A 26,073-nucleotide genomic window follows, 5' to 3' on the forward strand; every position below is an offset into this window, starting at 1 on the left:
TGCTGCTATTTTTGTAGTGATTCTTGTCAACCCGTCACTGGTCTTCAATGGTAACACGTTCTTTCATGCATTGACTCTAATCTGAAGATAAAAGCGTGGTAAACATATTTTTTTTTAAATGCAAAATGAATGAGTGGGTTGAGTTTGTCACAAAGAGAGCGTTTAAAAGAACACCTGTCTTTTTTTTATTTTGATGAATAAATTTAAATATTCGGCTTTTACTTCTGCTGCCATCTGTCTGCTTATCCTTTCAGATACTAAAGATAGCAAAGTCACAGTTTGCCATATGGCGCACTTATTCAAGAAAAAATGGCTGACGAAGACCAAATATTAAATCGTCTGTGGCCAGTCAAACTGTTCTCCACGCCACTCGTAAATTGCATAATGACCTGGCATATAGTTTGACGGTATGTAAAAATGACAGCGTGCATGAATGACTTGTACTCAAATTATACGGGTAAGTGGATGGAGGAAATAAGTGTCGTTGGGTTTCGACGGAGAAGCAAAATGGCATTTTTCCAAAGCACTGGCTGTTTCCTTCTAAGCTGCTGGGTGGAGACAGGCTTAGTCTGCACTGACGGTATGAGGTCAACAGACACTTTGCTGTCACTCAGAGCCATGTCACACGTCACTCATGTCTGACCAGGTATGTCCTGCCCACTCAGACACAATTGAAGCAGAAAATCAGCATCTGTCACTCTCTTTCACTTTCACCTTCATCTAAATGTGAGTGTGTGTGCGTGCATTTGTGTAAGCATATGAGTCTCTTTGGCTGCCCGGAGTCATTTTGACTGGAGACATCTAATATATATACAGTACAGGTCAAAAGTTTGGAAACATTACGTTTTTTTATATTTTTGAAAGAAGTCTCTAATGCTTATCAAGGCTGTGTTTATTTGATCAAAAATACAGAAAAAAACAGTAATATTGTGAAATATTATTACAACTTAAAATAATAGTTTTCTATTTGAATATACTTAAAAAAATAATTTATTCCTGTGATGCAAAGCTGAATTTTCAGCATCATTACTCCAGTCTTCAGTGTCACATGTGACATCCAGTCTATCACATGATCCTTTAGAAATCATTCTAATATTCTGATTTATTATGAGTGTTGGAAACAGTTCTGCTGCCTAATATATTTGATGAATAAAAGGTTAAAAAGAACTGCATTTATTAAAAAAAAATATATATTTTCTAATAATATAAATCTTCTTTACTATCACTTTTTATCAATTTAACACATCCTTGCTGAATAAAAGTATTGATTTATTTCAAAAAAGAAAGAAAAAAAATTACTGACCCCAAAAATACCTACCAGTAGTGTATATTGTTGTTACAAAAGATTTCTATTTTTTAAAAATTTGCTTCTTTTTTTTATTTGTATTCATCAAAGTATCATAAAAAAGTATCACAGATTATGAAAAAATATTAAGCAGCAGAACTGTTTCCAACTTTGATAATGAATCATCATATTAGAATGATTTTTAAAGGATCATGTGATAGACTGGAGTAATGATCCTGAAAATTCAGCTTTGCATCACAGAAATAAATGATAATTTAAAGTATAATAAATTGAAAACCAATTATTTTAAATTGTAATAATATATCACAATATTATATTTTTTTCTGTATTTTTGATCAAATAAATGCAGGCTTGATGAGCAGAAGAAACTTCTTTCAAAAACATTAAAAATAGTAATGTTTCCAAACTTTTGACCTGTACTGTATTAATACATCTAATATATACATCTCTCTCTAAGTACATAATTCATTTACATTAATTTTCAGTTACCTCATTTTAAAGGTACAATTCGCCCGAAAATGAAAAATTTTTTACCTTCAGTGGAACACAAAAGGTGAATTTTTTTATAATATCCTGGCTGTTCTTTTCACAAATTAAAATGAATGGGGACTAGGTCTGTAAAGCAGCAAAAGCAGTAAAACAACAAAAAGCACCATACTCATATCATGAACCCGCTATATTCCAAGTCTTCTCATGCCAAACTTTAGATTTGTTTAATGATTCGACTGAATTTCAGTTGTAATAACACTGATCTTCTCTTCTTCTGAAGCCTTAAAATGCACTACATAAACTTACGCTTCAGCTTTGCAATCACAGGAATAGATTTCATTTTAAAATATATTAAAATACGCTTGTTGATAAATTGTAATAATATTTCATAATAACTGTATGAATGCAGCCTTCGTGAGCATAAGATACTTCTTTCAAAAACATTATAAAATTATATAAAACCTCAAACTTTTGAATGTTAGTTTCATTCGAACAATTCGAATGAACTATAAAAATGGCACATTGATGCTTTATCTTTATTAGTTCTCTCATCACATGACCAAATGTCTATGGAGGTAATGATGAAACAGAGATGGTGATATTATATGGCTCCAAAACACTAGGAATATAGCACACAAGTCACATGGACCACTTTCATGATCATTTTGTGGTGATTTCTTATTATTATTTAAATGCCCAAAAATTCACTCTTTGTGCATCACGGTAGCAAGAAAGTCTCAAAACAGAGTGAATGACAATATTCAATTTTGGGTGAATTATCCTTTTCACATGGTCTGTTATCGCTGACATCTCAGCACAGGTGCTCTCTGAAGGCTGTTTATATTCACCTCCTTTCTCTCCTTCCCTCACACACATTCTCTATCCCCTTGTCAGTACTACCGTTCACACCTCTGTACCTCTCACTGCTGAGTTAGCTGTGATTGTCACCATTCTTCAATTGGACTGATGTGCTCATTAGACTGCCCACACGCTCACACACTCTTTTGGCATGGAGAGTGTGAGAGGTCGGAAAGTGCTAATGATTTGGTCAAACCCCAGGGGTATAATCACTTGGCTTTGACTCGTTTACAGTCATCATCCATTTCTCCTTCACTCCTGTCCTGCTTGGCGCCTTGCACGGCTGCCACAAATGGCCGGGCCGTCCGTAGGGCATTTGGCCATGGGTTCGAGCAGCTGGCAAGCTCATTCTGAGCAGAAGAAATGTATTTAATAGGCCATTACCCCTTAAAATGCAACATTATGGTGAGTGAAAGAATGCATACGAATGTTTACTTTTTCTGTACAGTGCCTGTCTCACCATTCCTTACAGTTCTCGCTCTCCGTCTAGTTATTTCTCTCTCTCTCTGCATGAGCAAGTGGCTCAATGATTTGGGGTGAACGATGACTAATGATAATCCCCAGTGATGGTGATATGATGAGATTTAAATGAACTCTGTCACAAGTGTTTAGGGTCATAAGCAGAAACGGGGCGTGGGGGGAGGGACGCCACTGTCTGTTTGAAAAATCAGGACATCAAGGGCCGCTCGTTAACATGGTCAATGATCCTAAGTTAATTCACTTTCAGAAAGGCAGTCTCTGGATAATGATATCCTTCCCAGTCTACAGACAGGTTTATCAAAACATTCCGTTACATCACCGAACAGTCTCGCCATTAATGTCAATACTGACATGCTTAATCTAGTCAGTGACTAAATATAATTAACAGAAATGGAAGGGATAGATCCCCCCCCCCACCCCCCCTGTTAATTATGGGGTAAAAATGATACTGGATATCTGTAATGATTTCAACTGCTTTATAGACGGTTAGCGATGTAGGTACAGCTAATTTACCCTCCTACACAACGCTGATTCATTTAGTAAATACCTTTTATGCTGGCTTAGCAGTCATCAGTCCAACAAGCATCAAAAATGGCAGACTTAGCACAGCAGAGACTTCACCAGTCACACATTAGAATTAGCCTAGATATCCACCGCTAATCGCATCAAGACATTAAGGGCCTTTAATTTGCTCATAAACATTCCCTGCCATCCCTATGCCAAAAAACCATATATCAGTCATGGATGCCTGATTAATTGTCATGCCAATATATGGAAATATATAATCTGTGATAATCTTAATTACATGCATTATGTAAAGTGTTACATATCTTGGCCTTACGCAACTCCGGCAAGCTCATTTTAAGACACATTTTCCGAAGACATCATTACTACCTACCACCTTTAATTCCCAAGCTAATATCTGAGCTGAAATGCGAGGAACACTATGTTCCAAGTACATGAGAAGGTAAATCATAACCACAGTCTACAGGGCATCTGATATCACGCTTGCGCTCGGAGCTTCTGTGACGTCTGCTGATCGATAACACAAAATTAAGTTTTGCAAACTAAACTTACTGTTAATACTTCAGATTTGGTGTATTAAAGAAAAAATGTATAGGTACCAGGAATTTAAATTCTGTAATTTATTCACCCTCATGTCCTTTCAAACCTGATTTTCTTTCTTCAGTGAAACACAAAAGCAGAACTTTTTAAAAATGTGCTGGACGCACCATGCAATTAAAAAATGATGAGGATTGGAGCTTTTCAGCTCCACAAAAACATCATAAAAGTAACATATTTTTGTGACAAACATGGTATTTTTGTTCATTTGTGTGTTATTTTGGAGCTTGACAGCACTAGCCATTCATCTACTTTCATTCATTCATTCATTATATCGAATATATTAGCCAGGATATGCTTAAAAAAAAATTCTTCATACCAATTTGGAAAGACATGAGGAGGAGTTTTCATTTTCAGCCGAATTGTTCCTTTAAAGGAAAGTGTGAAGTACGTCGGGGCATTGCAGCACTCTAGCTGAAGTCTTCTATAGACAGCAGCATCGAGGGCTCAGCTGGAGAAATCATTACCTCACCTCGATCGCAACGCATTTGTTGAGGCAGTCGTGCAACAGTCACGCCATGATGCCACCCCTGAGAGAGCTCGCTGATTCTTCTGGGAATCAAGTTTGTGATTACAGCAGGAGTGGGCGTAAAAAAAAAAAAAAAAATAGAACGAACGAACGAAAAATAAATAAATAAAAAACATACATAACTCTTCGAAGCTCAGTGCCAAACACTTTCCTGTCCCCCTTGCCTCCACCTCCTCCACCTCCCACTCCTCCAGCACAGCATGTCATAGGAAATGCGGGTTCTATCAAATAGCATCCTTTGAGCAAGCGTTGGTAGAGCCTTCTATTCTGAACATTATACAGATTTTATTCATGAGGGCGGTCTGAGGCGCTGGAACTTTCTAAAACAGACCAGCACTTTGAGTGTCGGAGGAGGCGTAGAACACTATGATTACCCTAATGATCATTCACAGGGTTCTTCGGGAGCACGGCGCTTGGAAAATTTGTACTCTGGGGTTTGTGTGAGAATGAATGAACACCAGGTATTCTCAGGAGAGTCTGTGTAGGTTTAAGCAAGTTCAAACAGTGGGGACTAAAGTCTGAGATCATATTGAAAATCTGTGATTTTTTTCATTTAACTCTTTACCCGCCATTGACAAGTTATCTCGTCTTTTATGAGAAAAAGCCTCCCTGTCACTGACAAGTTTTTATTGGTTTCCGTTTTATCACTGTTATACGGTAGGGGGCGCTATTACGCCTCTCCTGAAAGAGTACAGTATCTCCAGGTCAAAACACAGGCAAAGAAGAAACAGAAACGAGCGATAAATAATGCAATCATCAACAATAAACAACATGTAAATCAAAACGGCGTGAAATGTCGACCCGGGAAGTGGTTAGGACTGTGCAAGCTTTGGGGGTGTTGATGAACTCAATTTACTCCACCTATGTTTTGCTCATTGTACATTGTATCTGATCCATACGTAGTCTTTGACAAAAACTGGATTTTCTCAGCTTTTTGCTCAAAATGTTGCTATTTTTTTATGAAATTTACCCACATTCAAGTGTTTATAAAAAAAATAATGCATGAAGCTAGAATAAAACTGAGGCTCTGTTCTTTCTTTTGATATATTGCATGTTCAGATATTCATACAATCAAATATGTGCCATGACATTTTTTTGTGAAAATTACCAAAAACGCTGGCAACTTTAAAACAAAAATGCTGGCGGGGAAAGAATTAAACCAGGAAATAAAGTTTAAACGTTTGATTTTTTTTTCAAGCAAAAAATTATGATTCTGCAGTATTTCTTGGTCTAAACGAGTACATCTGTGGCATTGATCGTGCGACTCTTTGTACAAACGATCAGATGTTCTTTCAGCTCACTGGATAATTCTCCAATCATGCTGGATAACACGATCATCAGGTTTGACACAGACTTGAGGAATTCATGCAGCTCATTACTGTTGTGTTAAAGGGAAAGGAGTTTGTACTAAATACTAAGAACATCTGGAATCTATTCAATTCAAATTTCCCTTAAATTGCTATGCTGATAATATATTTTATAATGAAAAACTGTATTAAATTAGTAAAACAGATGCATTTTCACTCGTGTTCTCAGACTTTGTGACCCAACTATAAGTGTTTGTTTGTGTAAGACTCACAATCTGAAGCTGCAGGTAGTCTCCCAGGCCAGAAGAGCTGTCCACCCTAACCAGCACTGCATCCTTCTGCTGAGTGCTAAACCCGACAGCCAGTCGGTCAGCTCGTGTGCTCGGTCTGTCGTTGGGCGGCCATGTGTACACAATGAGCCCTCCATCACGTCCGAATATGTATGTGGTTCCCGCTGCAGAATGAGAAAGAGAGAGGAACAGAATATTAAGTGTAAGAACATCAAAGTAAGTGGGAAAACTATTTCCATTTCGCATGTGTGTGTGTGCGTATGCGCGGCTCTGCTCCATTACACAAAGCGCGGGAGTATCTTGATGAATCCATCAGAGTGCCAGACAGCCCCTGCTGGTCCCTGATTGGCTAAATTATAGCCCTTATGTGACCCTCGGTACGCTGATGTCACCAGGAGCACCTGTGTCTGCTGAAGCATGAGCTAAAAAGAGTCACTCTTGCTACAACCACTCAACGCCCCATCCGAGCCCTGTGCTGATTGAGCTGATTACACCCGCCAACACACCGGACAATCAATCCAGCCTCACGGCCCCCAGCCCAGTGCCTACTTCTGCATGCATTTATTCTGCAGAAGGTGGGCAAACACGGCATGGACTAGACAGCTATACCTGCTCAGCGAGACGCATGCTAATGCCTGATGGAGCTAATTACAGTGTCAGAAGCAGGTAGCTTACTGTGAGCAGGGTCACTGTGATTCAACGCCTGCAGGAAGGTTTCTCGGATAAATCGGCGTCGCTTTTTTGCATGGAGAGATAGAGAAATTGTTCTAATGGAGTTGATCTCATTAACTGACGGACTGCGCCAGCTCTTTTGATCAGGCGTGACTTCAATAGCAAAACGGCTGAAAGTGCTTCTACTGTGGCAGGTGCAGTCGGGGTAATGTTCGCAGAGCAAAGAGCTCATCAACCTCAAGATAACAGCCTCGGGAGATGCGAGACGCACTTCAACACTCACTCTCCGAGGAGTGTGACTGCTGCGCTTCTGAGCTCCAGATGCAGATAAGACGGGCGGCGAAGCAGCACGGGGAAAAAAAACCCAGAGGAGGCCGGAGCTCTCAGAAGAGTGAGACACCCCGAGTTAAAGTGCTGAGAGTGGTTTCAGAAGAGCTGGGTTATTTCCTGGCACGTTTCTCTATTTGCACAGCCGTGCTCATTAGCTCCGCTCGCCGTGATTTTTACCAGCGGGCTCTCGTCAGCCCCCTTGACCGCATCTCAATGAGACTGTTTCACACCGTGTCAGCGATCGGCCTGACCCCCTCCAAAAACAACACCCTCGGGGCAGGCACATTCGCTGACACGGGTACACAAATGTTCACAAACGGACACAGATTCATGCGCGAACTAACGCCCGGTTAGTGACGACTCCCTTGACAGGCTTGTTCGAAATGCAGGGAAATGAGCTCTGCTCATTAGCGGGGCTCAGATGGTTGAACTTCACACACACATATGCACACAGGCCATCATAGATGTGAAGCGGATAGGGAGAGCGAATGGATGAGATTTAGGCACTGTTGAAATCTGTTTCGTGCAAACCGCTACGGCTGCCTGCCTCATATCTGTCGCTCAGTATGGCGGCAATTCGCAGCTGTGGGTGAGTGAATGGATTTGCCAGGAAGGGAAGCGTAAAGCTGTGCAGAGATTTACGGGCACAAATGGGCAATGCACGGTGCACTGAAAGTTAAAATCAGTGCAATCAACTTTTAAAAATACAAGCTGACATCTGACTCATAAATGTATTTAAAGGGACAGTTCAACCTTAAAAATTCTGTCATCATTTACTCACCCTCATGCTGTTCCAAACTTAAGACTTTTTTCTTCTGTGAAACACAAAAGATATTTTGAAGAATGTGGGATTCTTGTAGGAGAATCTTGTAGAATGTAGGAAATCAGTGGGACCTAAAACAACCTCATAGACTTTTATTTTATAGATAAATACACAAAGACGTAATTCAAAATTCCTTTGGTTACACTTGATTTAGGGTGTTCATCTACAGAGTAATTACACAAGTAAATGCTCATTAATATCACTAACAAAATGTACTTGCTAAAGGCCAAGAGTTGGGGTTTTGTTGAGGTTTAGTTGCTGGAAATGTTTACAGTTGCATGATTGCATACATTACTGTTATTACTATAGTATAAAAAGGACACTGTAAAGTATTGCCATATCTTTTGGGTTTCACACAGGAAATGAAGTCTTACAGGTTTGTAGTGAGTAAATTACTTTTTTGAGGATAAAGAAACTCTAGACAGGGTGATCAGGACTTTATCCAAAGGGGATTTTATTCTGTGATAATGATAAGCTGACTGAACATTGACTGTTTTTTTATGCAGCTACTAAGTAAATAAAGTGAAAATGAATTATTGATTTGAGCTGAAAAGATTTTATTTTTTAGAAGAAAGCGACTGCACAATGCAACGAGTATTGCAGAGAACTGTGAAACAATTCGGTTTAAATGCCCGCAGGATTCTTGGAGACGTGGCATAGCGACACAGACTTCAGACACAAGATATGGTGCACAAGTGGGAAATATGGGCTTGAATCTGGCCGGCATCAAGCCTTAATCCTGTTCTCCCCTTTTCTCTTGATAATTTTCTGTCATCTCTCCTCATTCTGCTGGATTCTGTCCACAATTCTGCCGTCGGCACTTATCCCAACTACTTGGGCGCTTCTCCAAGACACCCTCTTTTCTTTCTTTCTTTCTTTCTTTCTTTCTTTCTTTCTTTCTTTCTTTCTTTCTTTCTTTCTTTTCTTATCTCCCTCAGCCTGACTTTTCACTCCCATCCCTGATGTGGTTAAGGAGCTTGCTGCCCTCCCTCTAACAGGGTTAAACCTCTTCTCTGAAGTCTATTTTCTGATGCTGTTAAATGAGGCAGGCTCTTTGTGCAAGCCAGACCATTAGCCCCTTAAATATGTTCCATCATCTCGGCTGGGTGGGCAGCTGGGTCTGGGTTTTAAAGAAGACCCTCGCTACCTAACAACCGTGTGGGTCTTTCCACTCCACCACCCTTCTAAGGTCAATCAGCAGGAACAAGCAAAGGAGAGAGGGCAGACTGCCGCCCCATAGAAGAGCTGTGTGTGAATGCTTGGGAGAGCTGTTCTAATGAGATAGATATTACCTGGCCCTCTGGAATCCCATCATAGCCGTAATCTCCTTTATGTGCTGGAGAAATTAAATTATGTACCAGCTTCTTCTTCTGCCAGGGTCTCGGAGTCTCCGTACAGATCCCTCTCTACTCTACACAAGCTAAAACACTATTTTTGCTTAAAAGGGATGGTTCAGCCGAAAATGAAAATTCTGTCATCATTTATTAGAATAATGACAGAAGTTTAATTTTCTGAGAATTAACCCTAAAAGTCTCTTTATTTGCACAAGGCTGCGGAAGTTCCCATGAATGTTTCATTATTAAAACTTTTTGGATGAACTATGCCTTTAAGACTCTCTATTTGCATACACTAAGACAGCAAAAGTTCCCGTTAATGGTTAGCATATGTGCTCTGACATATTGAGTCGTGGTGAGTTGGAATCAGCATTGTGTAAATCCCAGATCTCATCTCTGGGGCACAGTCTGGCTTCCGATCAGGGTATGGTTGTGTTACAGCTACTACTAAAGTGCTTAATGACATTACATCCGCGTTAGATACCAAACAACACTGCGCTGCTATATTCATTGACCTTGCAAAGGCTTTTGACTCTGTGGACCACAACACACTCATCCACAGACTTAGCAGCATTGGTGTCACTGATCACTCATTGGTTTGGTTTTCAAATTATCTCTCTCACCGGGTTCAACGTGTCAAATTTGAAAACCTTTTCTCCCACTCCCTCCCGGTCACCAGGGGGGTCCCCCAAGGCTCCATCCTTGGCCCTACACTTTTCTCAATTTACATTAATAACATTCCCCAGGCAGTTGGTAATTCCCTCATTCACTTATATGTGGATGATACAATCCTTTATGCCACAGGTTCCTCCCCAGATGCTGTTCAGGCTATCCTGCAAGATAGCTTTTTCCAACTACAGCAGTCCTTTACACAACTCAAACTCACTCTCAATACCTCCAAAACAAAAATCATGTGGTTTTACCGTAAGGGTACTACGCCACCTCCTACCCTTAACATCACCACCTGCAATGGGACTATTTTAGAACAAGTCACTGCATATAAGTACTTGGGCATCTGGTTGGAAACTTCACTTTCTTTCTCCATCCACATATCAAAGCTGCAATCTAAGGTCAAGGCCAAGCTTGGTTTCCTTTACAGAAACCGCTCTTCTTTCACTACTTCGGCCAAACTTACTCTTATTCAAATGACCATTCTACCCATGTTAGACTATGGAGACACTATATATAGGGTTGCTTGCAAGTCCACTCTATCAAATTCCGTTCTTTACCATTCCGCTATCAGGTTTGCTACAAATGCTCCTTTCAATACACACCACTGCGCACTATATTCTTCTGTTAACTGGCCCTCCCTTCACAATCGCCGAAAAATTCATTGGTTCACCTTCATTTACAAGACCCTTCTCGGCCGTTCACCTCCTTACTTAGGTCACCTGCTGCAGCCAAAGCCTGTCACATATAATACTCGATCCTCAATTCATCTTCAATTAAGCGTTCCCAAAACCAACTCTGCCTTTGGTCTTGCATCTTTTCAATCTGCTGCCGCTCGCGATTGGAACACTCTGCAAAATATTCTCAAACTGGAGACATTCATTTCAATTGCATCCTTCAAAACTATTATATCATCCTTGTTCACGGATATATGCAGTTGCTTCTCTACATAGTTATTATTTTTTATCATCCATTATCTCTTCTATGTACCTGTACACTTAGCTGGTTATAAGTGTCTGTTGTCTACTGTGTTGTGTTTTAAACTGTATCTTGTATGTATTTAATGTATTTATTTTAGCCCTTTTTCCCTTTCCCTAAGTGGTTATTCCACTTGTCAGGCCGCCATTGTAAATAAGAACTTGTTCTTAATGACTTGCCTGTAAAAATAAAGGTTTAAATAATAATAAAAGATCCCCTCGTCCCTTCTTCAAACAATGATTTCATGCGTAAAAAAGTTATGAGGATGGAACAATTCATACTTCATCATCTGATTTTTTGGATCCATGTTTAAATGTAAAATCAATGACACCCAATACCGTCATTGTCTTGGGGGCTTATAAGCAGCAAATCATACTGCTGAAAACACAATATTTATAAGCTGCACTGAGCTGACTTTCCATCAATAAACGTTTCAGAAACACAAAACATTGTGCTCGTGTCTCGGAATGGGGAATGAATTGAGCTCTCACTCTATTCTGCTTCATGTCCCTGGATGCCTCTTTCCTGAGAACAGACGTATTGTAAGGAGCATGGCAGTTTGGTCTAAAATTACGGTGCATTGTGTTGGGTTGCCCACCTCCTACTTGCATGCTAGAATGAGGAACATCAGTCAAACGCAGCAGGGTTGGAGACATTCACCCGGTGGGCACACACACACACACACACACACACACACACACACACACACACACACACACACACACACACACACACACACAAACACGCAGTTCTGCACATCTAGTGCAAATACACAAATACACATGCACCCCACTGGTATGAAAATACTGTCAAAATAAACAGAAGGCAAAGTGAAGACCCCACATAGAGAAGTATACAAAAATCTAAAAGTAACACTTCAAACCACTAAAAATGAAATGACATGCTGCACTGTAACCTTCATGAGTTTCAAGAGCATTGCAAGTGACTTATTCATTAGGTTATTCAAATCTATAATCATCTGGTAAAAGGTTTACAGTGGGGGTGTCTACTACTCCATATAACATTTTCCTAATAAAAAAAAAAAGTTAAATATGTGTAAAAAACTGTTAAATATGTGTACATGTGTGTGTATATACATACACACACACACACACACACACACACACACACACACACACACACACACACACATATATATATATATATATATATATATATACATACATACATACATATATATACAGGTATGTGGAGGATTGTTTTCTGTGTATTTTGTTAGCTCATCCACCTGGCAAGTTATGGACAGGATTTATTTATTTTTTGTTCCATTATGCTGAAAAGAATAGTTGTGTGTGTGTGTGTGTGTGTGTGTGTGTGTGTGGGCGAGAGGTGTGTTGATGGTTTTTTATGTGAAGCAATTATAATGTTTACGTGAAATATGAGTCTGTGACATTGTATTTGTTTATTAAACATTCAGTGTGAGCTGTGCTGCAACTACAAAACCGAGGCTTCTGCAATAATAAACAGGCAATTAAAAAGTGAATTACTGCAGCTCCAATTACCAGACTGACACCACAGAGCTCCACACCAACTGGGTAATTACAGGCAACAGCTCGAGCGGAACACTGGCCAAACTAAGAGCGTACGGATGTGTAGACGAGTGTGTGTATCTTTGCATATGTGTGTTTGATGCTGTTAAACTGGCCGTTATCATCAGCAGAAACAGCAAGAAAGAAACGTTCATAAATCTGACTGCAGTTTCTCCCTCCCTCACCAGGAATCAACTTAAGACGCAGGTTTCAAGACGAGACGTCATGTTTATGACGGGTCTAGCGCAGCGCATGGTTTTATTGTCTGCCTGTAAAGGAATCCTCTGGGTGACTGACAGAGACAGACTCTCCGGTTTCGAGAGTTTAGGGCTCTATGGTGGGTGGGTAGCTGCCTCGGGACACTGTCGAGAGTCTATACGGACAGTTCTAATACTGTTCAGTTCCTGCACGCCTCATGGGTTTGATTTTTACATGCATCATTGGCACTGTCAAAACATTTTCCTTTTCCTTTCTTTAATACTCTCTTCAGTTTTTATTGTCAGACCTGAGGGGGCTGAATGAATCAGATCTAATAAAACAATAAAACCCATTGTGAAATGTAAAGTCTGCTGAATTATTTCACGTTTAGTGCAATGCAATTCAAGGACAATAGCCTGGCACAAACTGAATTTTCTACAAATCTGGAGAGCAGCGCATCATACAGCACATTACGACAATACAATTTACCTTTGAGGATATTTGCCGTAGCCGACTCTATGCTGCTTTGCAGAATCATTCAATACAATGAGGCCTGGCTCGAGAAAAAACAGCAGTTCACACGTGAAAAGAGACCACTAAAAGTGAAAGACGCAGGGAGCACTGGGGTTTGTGGTCGTGGTAGAGCTCTGGTATTTCTCCTGCTGACCTTTCCAGGGCCAATTAGAACAGAGCTGAGAAAGAGCGGTCAGTGCTGTGCTGGCTGAAAGCCTGTCTGCTGTGGCACTTTAGTGGATGTTGTTTTGAGTTGCTTTGTGTTTTTATAACGAGCTTTCGGCTCATGAGCACCTCCAGGGGGTTTAGGAGACGATGAGGCTTAAGCTGAGGGTGTATGAGCGTGTCCATTCTCCTGTGAGTGTATGTGTATGTGGTGATCTGTGTGTATGATTTGCATTTTACGTTTGCAATAAGAAAAGCAGAGGAAAAAAAATAAAAGATGGCATGACAAAAAAAAAGGAGACAGTAAATAAAACGTTTTTAGGAATGAGAAAGGACAGAAGGAAGGAAAAACAGGTAAAAAGGTAGGTAGGAAGGAAGGAAGGAAGGAAGGAAGGAAGGAAGGAAGGAAGGAAGGAAGGAAGGAAGGAAGGAATAGACAAATTAAATGAAGGAATGTAAGCAGAGGAGTTGGGGAAAGAAAGAAAGAAAGAAAGAAAGAAAGAAAGAAAGAAAGAAAGAAAGAAAGAAAGAAAGAAAGAAAGAAAGAGAAGACATTGAGAAAAGATGAGGAAAAGAGAAGGAAGTAAGGAAGAAAAAGGGGGAGGGAAGAAAAGAAGAAAAAATTAAGAGGAAAGAAATGAAGTAGGGAAGGAAAAAGGAAAAAAGCATGAAAGGAGGAAAAACAGGAAAAATGGAAGGAGGCAAAACAGGAAGAGGGAAGGAAGGAAGGAAGGAAGGAAGGAAGGAAGGAAGGAAAACAGGAGAAATGGAAGGAGGAAAAACAGGAAGAGGTAAGAAGGGAAGGAAGGAAGAAAGGAATGAAGGGAGGAAAAAGTGGAGGGAAGGAAAGAAGAAAAAATGAAGAGGAAAGGAATGAAGTAGGGAAGGAAAAGGAAAGAAGCAAGGAAGGAAGAAAACAGGAGAAATGGAAGGAGGCAAAATAGAAAGAGGGAAGAAAGGAAGGAAGGAACGATGGAAGGAAGGAAGAGGGAAAGATGGAAGGACAGAGGGAAGGAAATTAAAGAAAGGGACAAACATGAAAGAAGAAAGAAAGTGCTGTGACGACATTGAGGGATGAATTCACAAATAACTATTTTATTAGACGGAAGCATGTGTAATAATCTTTGCAGGTGTGTGTGTGTGTGTGTGTGTGTGTGTGTGTGTGTGTGTGTGTGTGTGTGTCAGTACGTCCAGTCTAAGCCTCCCTGAGCCCCATGTGTGAGCTATAGTGACATAATGAGAAATCTCTCTCTCTCTTTGGCTTGACTGGGTTTAGATTACACACCTCAGCTATTGTTCTTTCTATCTTTCCCTCTCTTTCTCCAGATTCTCTTAGGAGAGAGTATAGCATTTAAAGAATCAATCACCTCCATACTATCAAGGGGATGATATGTCTTTCTCATATAAACTCGCACACACACACACACACACACAATGCACCCACTATAGAGTGCAGCTTGCAGCCCTGTGCAGTCACTCACTGTCTCACTGTGTTTGGAGTTGCTGTATTGTTCCCGCTGGAATATCACTGTCAAGTGCATGTAGTCTTTGACCACTCTGCTCATCCCTTTGCCTCTTTTTAATTCCCTCTATCTTCCTCTTAGTCAGGACATCCTACGCTTTGAATTCTCAGCCTCTCAGAGTATCATATTTAACCAAGCACATCACCATTCACCAGCAAATCCACATCATCCTTTCATTACAGCAATTCGGGCGTCTCAAACTAAAGCTCTGACATAAAAGAGTGCAAAAAAGATGGAGCGAAAGATCGAGGGAGATTACTCAGCCCCATCAGCGCGCTTACTCCAACTCTACTCAGATTTGCAGTGATGGAGAAGAGGGAGGCAGCATACTAACTCATTAATAGCCTTCAGAAAAATATGCAGGCACACAAACATGTTTTTTTAAAGAATGAGGGGGAGTGATGTTTAACCTACACTGTTCGATTTTTACACTGCAAGTTACATACGATTAATTTTTTCTGTAGGTGTGAGAGAACGCAGCGTTTTTTCTACTGTATAACTCCATCTAAATGTAGCCTGTGTTATATTTGTCAGTGTAACTGTGGAGGAAAGAGGAGATAAAGTGCAAGACTGCAGCAAAATGAGCGGGGAGAAAAAAAAAAAAAAAGGGATGGGTTTGACTTTAAAAACACTGTGCTGGAGCCCAGGGTAACTTCTGATAATTTGCCTCGCTTTCTGCTTTCATTTTCAGCTCCCGTCCAATCATTTCGGTGGGGGAGAGGGCACATTTACTGGTGCACACAGACAAGGGCGCACACACACACTTTCCTGCACTCCACATAACCTACTGTTAATGGTTTTTAAATGGTAATTTTGCTGCAACAACAGAACTCGTGCTGTTCTCAAACTCCTCGTCGCGGCATACTAAAACAGGGCTGGAAGCAGGTAGGGCTGAAAAGATTTGCAGTTCGGCTGAGGTGGTGTCCGCTGGTGCTGTAAATAGCGTAGCAGACACATAGCTGGAAGCGGCTTCGGTTTCAGTTTATTATTATCAGAGCTCGTGAATTATGCTCAGCTGTGAACAATGTCGCCGAATATTCCCGGGCAAAAGGAGTCCGGAGGTTTGAGAGGTTTAGATTAGCTTGGCCGGGAGGGGGGCGGACGCAGAAGCAATGGACCCTGATGCGCTGCCTCGCTGCCTGGGGGGACGCATACGAGCAGCGGGGCTCTGTGATCTCAGCACACCCTGCCATTAGAGACGCCAGCTGTGTCACACACACACACACACAGAAAAGAAGAATATGACAACGACAGAAGGAAAGAGTGATAGGGAGAGAGGCAAGGAGGTAGAGAAGAAAAACTAAGAGCCTTTCAGAAAGGATGATAAATGACTTGTCTCACTTCACAAGCTTCCGCTCACTTCCTCTTGCCTCTATTCAATAGTGTGTGTTTTTTTTTTTTTTTTATCAAAGCATAATCTGTGAGGATAATGCTGAGAGGCAGCCAGGTCTCGTTATATAAGTGCAGTGGATCACACACTGACAGCTCAAGCCCCTCTGCACACACAGCGTGGAAATCGCCCTGATAGTTTTAAACAGCCAGCCGCAACGAGACATTACAACACGAACTGGGAGGAAAGAAATCTGGTGCAATAAAGCAGAAGGTGTTCAATTTATACAGTATACCGGTCTCAGGAGTAGTGGCCAGTGGGATTTAACAGCAATGTAGAAGTAATAGAGTTCCAAAGGAAGTGTGGGGGGTGTACCAGTGTAGAAATCGCTGGATGGCCCTGGGGTCTAGTATAAAAGCCTGTCCACTGTCCCTTCTAGACCTAATACATTCAATTTGGCTGGTTCGCTGAATTAAATCCACACACAAACACGCACACACACATAACATGGTACAGTGACCACAATGTAATTTGAATATAATTTCATCACGTCAAAGGTCAGCTTAAGTCATTTGGATGAGGCCTTTCGAACAGGAGAGGTTAAGGATGTGGCCCCGGTGTTTATATAAACACAGCCCCCTTGATGGCCCCTAGAAACGCATGTATTCGAGCATAGTCAGCGTAATGGGAGGCTGAATTGCTTGTAGCAAAGTGATTGTGGTGCAGCCAACATTATGCTCTCAACATTTGTACTCTGCATAATGCATCTGCATAATGTTCACAAACACCTCTTAAAGATCGCATTTGCATCCTGACCACATAATTGCACAAGCACACTCATAGACCTCCAGCTATTACCATGAGATTACAAGATATTGCTTCTTATGCAGGAATCTCGACACACAGAAAGCAGAAGCTCTAGGAATGAAAGGTTACTGAATGGCACAGCAGTGAGAGGGTGAATGTGGCAGTCAAATAAGCTACGCACCATGTCCTGCCCGCAGGGGGGCGTGGGATCTGGCGGCAGGCACGAGGTGATGAGGCATATGTTGAGGGACGTAGAGCTCCCCAGGCCCCTCTGCCAGAGCCAGGGCTGACCCCAAAGTCAGCGGTGGCAGCCAGAGAGCCAGGCGTAGGTTGATGCGGAGCAGGATGGAAGCAAGACCAGCAGGAGCCCCGCCGGGCCACAGACGCAGCATGCTACCGGAGTGCAAGGACTTTAAAGAGGGGCGTCCTCAAACCACCTGGCAACCCATGTCCTGCTCAAGCCTCGGATCCTGACCATGCAACAGCCCAATCACTGATGGAGAGGGATGGGAATGCTGGATCCACATGGAGAGGGAACTTCCACAGAGTTCTCTGAGGTATGGATTCAAAAAAAGAGCAGCACAGCAGAGGTAAACTTCAGATAATGATCCTGGATTAAATTCCTCTCTTCATGGTATTCAAAAACACAAAATCCTACGAGAGAAAAAGAAAAGAAACCACGGAATCCGATCCAGTACTCCAGTAAGGTAGGCGTAATGGTGTATTGGAGAAGAGGGAGAAAAGAGCGAGCAGCCTTTGCTACAGACCTCCCAGCAGTCCTGGACTTTTCCAGTGCACTCTATCGCCTGAATCCCAGCTGTATCCCATGAAGACAAGGCTGCATCACACGCTATCCTCGTGGAGAGTATAGGAGAGGAGCAGGGAGACTACCAGAAGCGATGGCACACACAAGACGAGATCGCCGCTGCAGCATTTAACTCAATATAGAGTGCCTCTCCCCCTCCCCAAACGACAAACACACTCTCTCACACACACCACACAAGAGCTGCTGCTGCTGGCTGCCTGGCTCAGTCCGCACTGCCTCAGAGGAAACATTAGCAGACACACCAAAGGAGAACCAAGAAAGGGCAAGAGTAGTCAAGTGGTCCTCATGTGAAAAGGGTGGTTAGAGTTTCTGAAAAATGTCAGCAAGAAGAAAGTCCTTCCTCTTCTCTTACTTCTTACAGTGCCTCTGTAGCGGAAGCGTTCCTAAGCAGCATGCTTAGAGGAAAAGACCCTCTGAATGTAGAGAAGGGGAAACAGAGAACGGTGAGGCTCGGCTGAGTTTTCCTCCCCCTCTTTTTCTCTCTCCCTCCCCCACGATCATCAGGGAGGCGCGTGCAGCTGTGGAAGGAGGGTCTCGTGTCTCGTCCTCCTAATCGTCTTCGTTTCTCCTTGACAGAGGGGTGGCTCGAAGAGAGTCCAGAGAGTGTGGGCTCCCTCTCCCTTCACAAACTAGTCAAACCTTGATATACTCCTCCCTCTTCGGCCATTGTGTAGCTGAACGAGTTCTCTTACTGGAAGGACAATCATTGGGTGTATTTCAGCACCACGGACAGCGCCTGGTTTGATTCAATAACAGTCTTTCCTTACTTGCAAGATGCAACAATAGCTTCAAGGCATCAAGCAAGGCTTAAGACGTAATTGTAATATTTATTTGATCTAAATCGAATTGTTTTTTTAGTTTGACATTTTGTTTTCAATTAAACTAGCACAATGGTTCTCAACTGATTTTGCTTCATAACCCAAATTTGGTGGTGAAATTGATTAATTTAACGGTTTTTGAAAACGAGGGCAAGTCAGGCAACCTGATCATGTTGCCATCTGCCTAATTTGTCTAGATGGTACCAAGTGACATGTATGAGAAGTCAAAATACTGCTTCAACTTTGCACAATCATATGGTTAGTATTTAGCATTGTTTTTGTGTGTTTTTTTAACCCTGCTGTGCATGACCGGTCACAGGTCACAGAACCACTGGTCTATTTGAAAACCCAATCTAGTCTAGCCTATCAGTCAAAACCCCTAAATCTGCTATGTTAGTGTGAGTTTTTCACTAACAAATGAAACAAAAGAAAAGAACATACTAAATTAACATCTATGGTGAAGTGTCAGGTTCACCCTTCTCCCTAATGTGCACCCCATGTTGTGCGTGTGTGGGTTATAGGAGGAAGTCTGCAGGTGTGCTTCACCATTGAGACTCCAGCTGGAGTGTGAAGAAAGGCGCTATGAAAGTGACACTGGTGTCATCTCCTCAAACACAAGGAGATCGTTGCTTCTCCCTCCTCTCAGCTTTGAGCATTGTTAGCACTGTATAATTAAAGTTGACAAAGCAGGGTGATCAGAGCCGCCTCGCCAGGGGCTCAAAGACAGACTCCAGCAGGAGCCCAAACTGCTCTATTTGGAAGATAATTTTATCACTGTGACTTTAGCAATACCCAGTGTTGTACATAATGAAACATCATATCACAGCTCCAGAGGTTTACGAAACAATTTGGAAACCAGTCTGCCGCATTCATAGTGAGCTAATTATTCTCTGCAATATTAAAAGAATGTGCGAACCCCACCTGCAAAATAAGCATGTGTTTCATTTTCTGTTCACAAGGCTGCCACCTAATGGTGAATTAGGGTGTCGCTTTGAGCAGAGGACCCTCGCCGTTCTCCGGCAGTCACATGTTTGAGCCAATCCATTTCTTTTTTCAGCTGACCTCAAAAGCAGATTCAAAGGAAGTAGAGCATGTTTTAATACTGGTGCTTCCATTCTGTGGAGGAGAAAAGGTTTCAAGTATTTTAAACAGTAGGGGAGAAATAAGTGGATAGGTCTGTTTTTCCTTTCTTCCTCTCGTTTCACTTCAGCTTTTGTGTTGAATTTTATTATGTTCTGTTGTTCTGCCCTGCTTTTTTTATAAAGAAAGGAGGAACGATTCACAATGTGAAAAGAGAACAAATAAATAATAAACCCCACAATCATATTCCTCTCATATATCCATTGATTACAGGAAGCAAGAATCAACCCCCACCCATGATGCTTCAGTAACCGATTGGATGTTGTTCATTAAGAAACAAGATCTTCGATAAGCAAAAAGCTCATTAAAAATGAAGCACGTCTTTAAACACATATTGTTCGGTTAGAGAACCGACGAGTGCGTTGCCGTCATGAATAGAACGATTCATCGGATTTAATATCACATTTCTCGCATGAGAATCGCGTTATCTCTTCACATTTGTCTCTATAGCTGTGGTCATTTTTTTAATCACGTAATTCTTCCGCCTATTATATGCGCTCTGCGTCATTAATTGTATTCAGACTGAGAAAATCAGTTTAGCTTTCAGTGAAGACCCTGCCATTTGTCTCTGCCATTTCTCCTTGCTAGTTACAGCTCTCTGAAATGATCTTTGACAACCAGCTCATACCAAACTGCTCATGTCAATAGCAGACAAACAAATCTGAAATGTGTCCATGCTTGATGAGACTAATGGACAAATGCTCTGATCCAACATTCAAATTTAACTTTTGCCATAAATGCCAGTGACGAAAAAATTCTGAAAAAATAACAGCCTAATATTAGAGGTCATGAAACAATAATATTAACAATGAAATATTCCTACATGTATGATTATGAAAATTAGACATAGTATTTTTTTCTTGCATAAATATAGAATATAGAGAATTTACCTGCCTAATATTTCTTACAGGCCATAAAACCATATTATCTGCATTTTTATAAAAAATACGGGAATGAATGATTAATAATTACAATTTGCATAATTCATCATTATGAAACTTAGAGTAGCTGTTTTTTTCCTTGCATAAATATAGAAATTAAGACTTAGCCTAAATTTTTCTTATTAAATTATATGAAATTATACAATGATATGAAATTATATTTTGCATTATTTCTAATAAAATATTTTTGTTATTAATCAAAATATCAATAATAATCATATTAATCTTTCAGGGGAACCAAACAAAAAGATGATAATAATTTTGTTAATATTTTTATTTTGGTGGATAATACAAAGACTTTTTTTTTTCATATGTTCTTGCGAAAATATTTAATCAAACCATGTATTATATTTCATTGACATTAAAAGTGTCACTGGTGAGTAACTCTCAATTTCACTCGCATTTGGCACGTGGCAAGTGTTAATTCTGGAACCTGCACCCTCCCCTACAGGGACTTGATGATCAGTGTGCACATGTGTGTGTATGTGTGTGTGAGGGAGAGTTTGCATTAGAGATGGGTCTATAGTATGTATAGTGCATGTCTTAAGGTGGAATGTTTTGTTCATTTATGTCCACAGCTTGTGAGTCTCAATCCCAGGCTTTACTGTCTGCCACTATGCTTAGACAAAGCCTCTTTCTCTTTGCACTGCCTTCACGGCCTGATGATCACTAGGCTTTGGCTTCCACACATCTAAATGAGCCTGTGTGTTTGTGTGCGCATGGGCATAGGACCGTGCAGGAACATTAATATTGTGTGCACATATACTGTGATAATTGCACACTCTGCACAGTAAAAGATTCAGTCTGTAATCATTAACCCATGGGCTTACATACAATAACAAATGTGAACAGTGAAAATCCACCAATTTAGCAATCTGAATATCACTGTATGGGGGGGAACTCTTTATAATTCTAATTAGGTAGCAAAAGCGATCCTATCTTCTTCTCCCGTTCTCTTCTAAAAACACACACTGAATGGATTCCAGCGAGGTGTGGGGATGCGGATGATGTAATGCAAGCTGTCTATGTGGTTTCTTCCTCCTGAACAAAGGCGGGCTCTTATCAGTTTGGCAAACCCGCAGAATGGATTAGCTGTGCATGGCTTGAGCCTGTAATAGATCTTCTCCGTAAACCATCTCAAGGACTTTCACTCTGCTTCAGATTCCTGGCACTCAGCACTTTCACAGGCAACAAGCACTGGGGCTTTTCACACCAAATTCAGTCAATGCTCTTCTTGCAATACAGCTCAATATTACAAACCCATTCATAAAAGCCCACACACACAAATCCAAGAACACTTGTCTCCTCTAGATATGATTTATATCCATGAAAAGAGTCTATTAAGTCTATTTTTTGTCGTATATAACTTGGTACAGATCCCAGCTATGCACTGTCCACTAACCCCCTCTAGTGCTGTAGCAGAAGACTGCAATAGTTTGGCAGTGTGCATGCAGTAAGCACAATATGACTACATTCACAAAGGAATACTAACTCATATACTACACAGCACTTTGCCTTTAAAAATTGTAAATGAAACAATAGTCTTTAGTACCAACATTGTCACATAATCTCATCCATGTTGCATCTTGAATAAGTTATCATCTTGAAATAAAAAACTAAAAATTGACCTTTTTAATTCAGTTATGTTTAAAAATGTATTTTTTCATTGAGGAATACAGTTTCCTGTACAGTATGATCACTACATATATAATGTATAGTAAGATTATTATGGTAGATATACATTTTCCTGTATGCATTAAACAGGATGGTCTTTTATATTTGCTAATGTGTATATTGGCTGCAAAGATTTCAAATACACACTGGGTGTGACAAATAAACCGTAGTTAACATCAGTCATGATTTTATCTTAAAAGCAAAAAAAAAACAAAAAAAACATTGTTATGCAACACAGTTTTTTTTTACAAATGCAAAATTACCGTTTTTACTTTGAGATGATAACTGGACTTGCTCTCTGAATAGGCTATGTGACAATGTAGCTAACCACTTTTTAAAATCTGAAATGTTATTGTTCAAAATGCACACACATACTAATTGCACAGTATTGTACTGGGAGCATGTGGTGTATTATGTGTAGTATGCAGTACACAGTATGCTAGTATTCACTTTCTAAGGGTCACTGAGATTCCATCTTATTAATTCAATATGACATGTCACATCTGATGCATCAGTAGAATCTCATATCTTTTGATCTCAATCTTTGTATAGTATAGTGTATGAGGTTTGAATATAAATTGGTCCGTGTTTATTTTTGTCAGTTTACATATTCAATACCATTTTCCAAAAATATAATAGCCATCAAACTGACTGATGTTTTAAGAATCCCATTAATAATAGCAGCACAAGTGCTCTCATCCACTGAAAAACTAATTTGGGTGATTGTGGATCAGTGCATTGGGTTTTTCTACAGTTGTTGAAAAGCAGGAGAGGTGATAGACTCACGGTCATTGCAGAGCGGCCCTCCAAATGATGTCATGCTGCAGTCGCAACTGAAGCCCTCCCACTGCTGCAGACACACGCCCTGATTGGAGCAGGAATCCTCTTGACAGGTAGTGCTGGGGCCTGAAGAGACCGATGACAGAGTAGAGAGAGAGAGAGAGAGAGAGAGAGAGAGAGAGAGAGAGAGAGAGAGAGAGAGAGAGAGAGAGAGAAACAAACAGACAGGAAAAAAAGAGAAGGGTATATAAATTAACAGGCCCCTTACAACATAAAATCCAGACTAGTGAAAGGCTTTTATTGCATATGAAACAGCCACACAGAACCAGTCCCATCTGCTCACTCCACATAGATGAAAAAACAAAATCTTCTGTTTTAAAACTCTTTAGGGATCGGAATTAGGCGAAGAAAATACAATATACATATATTCAAAATGCACAGAAATGTGTTACATTCAAATATTACTTCTAGAAAAACATATAAATCTTTTCCATTTCAATGTGATTACATATAGCATAATGAGTGTGCTTATTTTAGCTTACTTTATGTCATTATCTTAGATTTATGAACCATGGTGATCCCTAAATAAATTCCTGTACAAAACAGGGCTTATATGGTACACTCAGTAATTTTTTTTATTTTGTTTATGCTGCACTGGATAATAAGACAGCATCCGAAAACCCATCTGAGTATGTACTGCATTTAATGAACGAACTTCATGACCGTTAAAAAGTAAATTTTTAAATGATGCATATGTTTGGTATTAATACAATCTGGACACACTGAAGGTGATGGTACACAGGGCAACTTTTTTTTAGCAATGTTATTGGGCAATCTTGCTGAGCGATTGTTGCTTGGGCACTTTCCCATTGAAAATGGGCAATACATTTCTATCTGGATAATTTAGATCGGTCGTGGGCCCTGTGTCTCATCTGGTTGCCCGTTGACGGCAACATTGCCCAGCAACATTGCTAAAAAAGTTGCCCTGTGTATCATCACCTTTAGAGTATGTTGACAATGACACATGATGTTAGTTGTGACACTGTGACTTCTGTGTTAGACTTATACTGACACCTAGTGGTTTAGATGTACACTACCGTTTAAAATTTTGGGAGCGGGTACATTTCTTTTTTTAATGTTTTTGAAAGAAGTTTCTTATGCTCACCAAGGCTGCATTTATTTAATAAAAACTGTACAAAAAAACAAAAACAATAATATATATATATATATATATATATATATATATATATATATATATATATATATAAAAATAATAAAATAATATATATATATATTAAAAACTGAAATATTACATTTATTGAAATATTTATTAAAATGTTTTAATATATTTCAAAAGGTAATTTAGTCTAGTGATGGCAAAGCAAAATTTTCAGCTATTAACGTCTTCAGTGTCACATGATCCTTTAGAAATCACTCTAATATGCTGATTTTGTGCTCAAGAAATATTTCATATTACTATAATTTTATCAACATTGAAAACAGTTGTGCTGCTTGAAATTTTGGTGGAAGCCATCTTTTTTTTCAGGATTTATTTGAAATAGAAATCTTTCGTAACACTATAAACATCTTTACTGTCACTTTTGATCAATTTAATCTATCCTAGCTGAATTTTAATATTAATTTCTTTAAAAAAAAAAAAAACAGTATTATTTTGTTACTATATTATGTTACTCCCTAAAAAAGTAACTAATCGCATTACTTAGTAACTTTTTATGGAAAGTAATGCGTTAGGTTACTTTTTCTCACCTAGGCTGGGCTTGCTTGCTTGTTTTTTAATAACAGAAAAAACTAAAGTTCTATTCTAAAGGCCCTTTGACACCAAAAGTGAAATGAATAATCCTCAGACTGAAGGAAATGCAAATTTACAACTGTACAGTAGAGGTCAATAAATGAGAAAACAAAGTAACTTGCGTTACTTATTTGAAAAATGAACTGATATTTTGTAGTAAATGTAAAAGTAATGCGTTACTTTACTTGTTACTTTGAAAAAGTAATCTGATTACGTAATTACTTGTAATGCGTTACCCCCAAAACTGGTCATGATTAACTTATTCCACAAGTATATAATAATAGGGAGGTTACCAAGATAAATGGATCTCAACATGTCTTTAAAGGAACACGCCGACTCTTTGCGACTTTAGCTTATTCTCCGTATCTCCCAGAGTTAGATAAGTCCATACATACCCTTTTCATCTCCGTGCGTGCTGTAACTCTGTCTGACGCACCCACCGCTAGCCTAGCTTAGCACAAAGACTGGAGGTAAACGGCTCCAGCTAGCATACTGCTCCCAATAAGTGACAAAATAACGCCAACATTTTCCTATTTACATGTTGTGATTTGTATAGTCACAGCGTGTACAAATAACAAGGTCACATGAGACACAGCCATCTTCTAACCGTATACATACTGGGAACTATATTCTCAGAAGGCGAAGCACTGCTACTTCTGCGGAGTGATTTACTCCAACTCTGAGCGAACTCTCTGCTCCTCACCACGGGGCTTCTCGGATGCTGCGAGCAAATCACTCCGCCCACATAGCTCATGCCACATACCAAGGTCACATACCTCCAGTCTTTGTGCAAAGCTAGGCTAGCGGTGGG

The 26,073-nt window shown here is 40.1% G+C and overlaps 1 protein-coding gene across 25 annotated transcripts in view; it reads right to left on the minus strand.

Moving 5' to 3' along the window:
- The window catches only part of nrxn1a (neurexin 1a), a 177,403-nt gene that overhangs the window by 39,098 nt on the left and 112,232 nt on the right, over positions 1 to 26,073 (minus strand). For 23 of the 25 annotated variants that reach the window (XM_084135474.1, XM_084135465.1, XM_084135466.1 and 20 more), the window contains 2 exons: positions 23,459 to 23,578; positions 6,364 to 6,545 (listed from right to left, as the gene is read on the minus strand). In XM_084135474.1, the coding sequence (XP_083991600.1) occupies positions 6,364 to 6,545; positions 23,459 to 23,578 (302 nt within the window). Of the gene's footprint in view, positions 1 to 6,363; positions 6,546 to 17,454; positions 18,651 to 23,458; positions 23,579 to 26,073 lie in introns of those variants that run through there. The other 2 variants (XM_084135476.1, XM_084135475.1) reach the window with 1 other exon arrangement.

Source organism: Abramis brama, assembly GCF_963993115.1.
Source record: "Abramis brama genome assembly, chromosome: 14".
NCBI classification, from domain to species: domain Eukaryota; kingdom Metazoa; phylum Chordata; class Actinopteri; order Cypriniformes; family Leuciscidae; genus Abramis; species Abramis brama.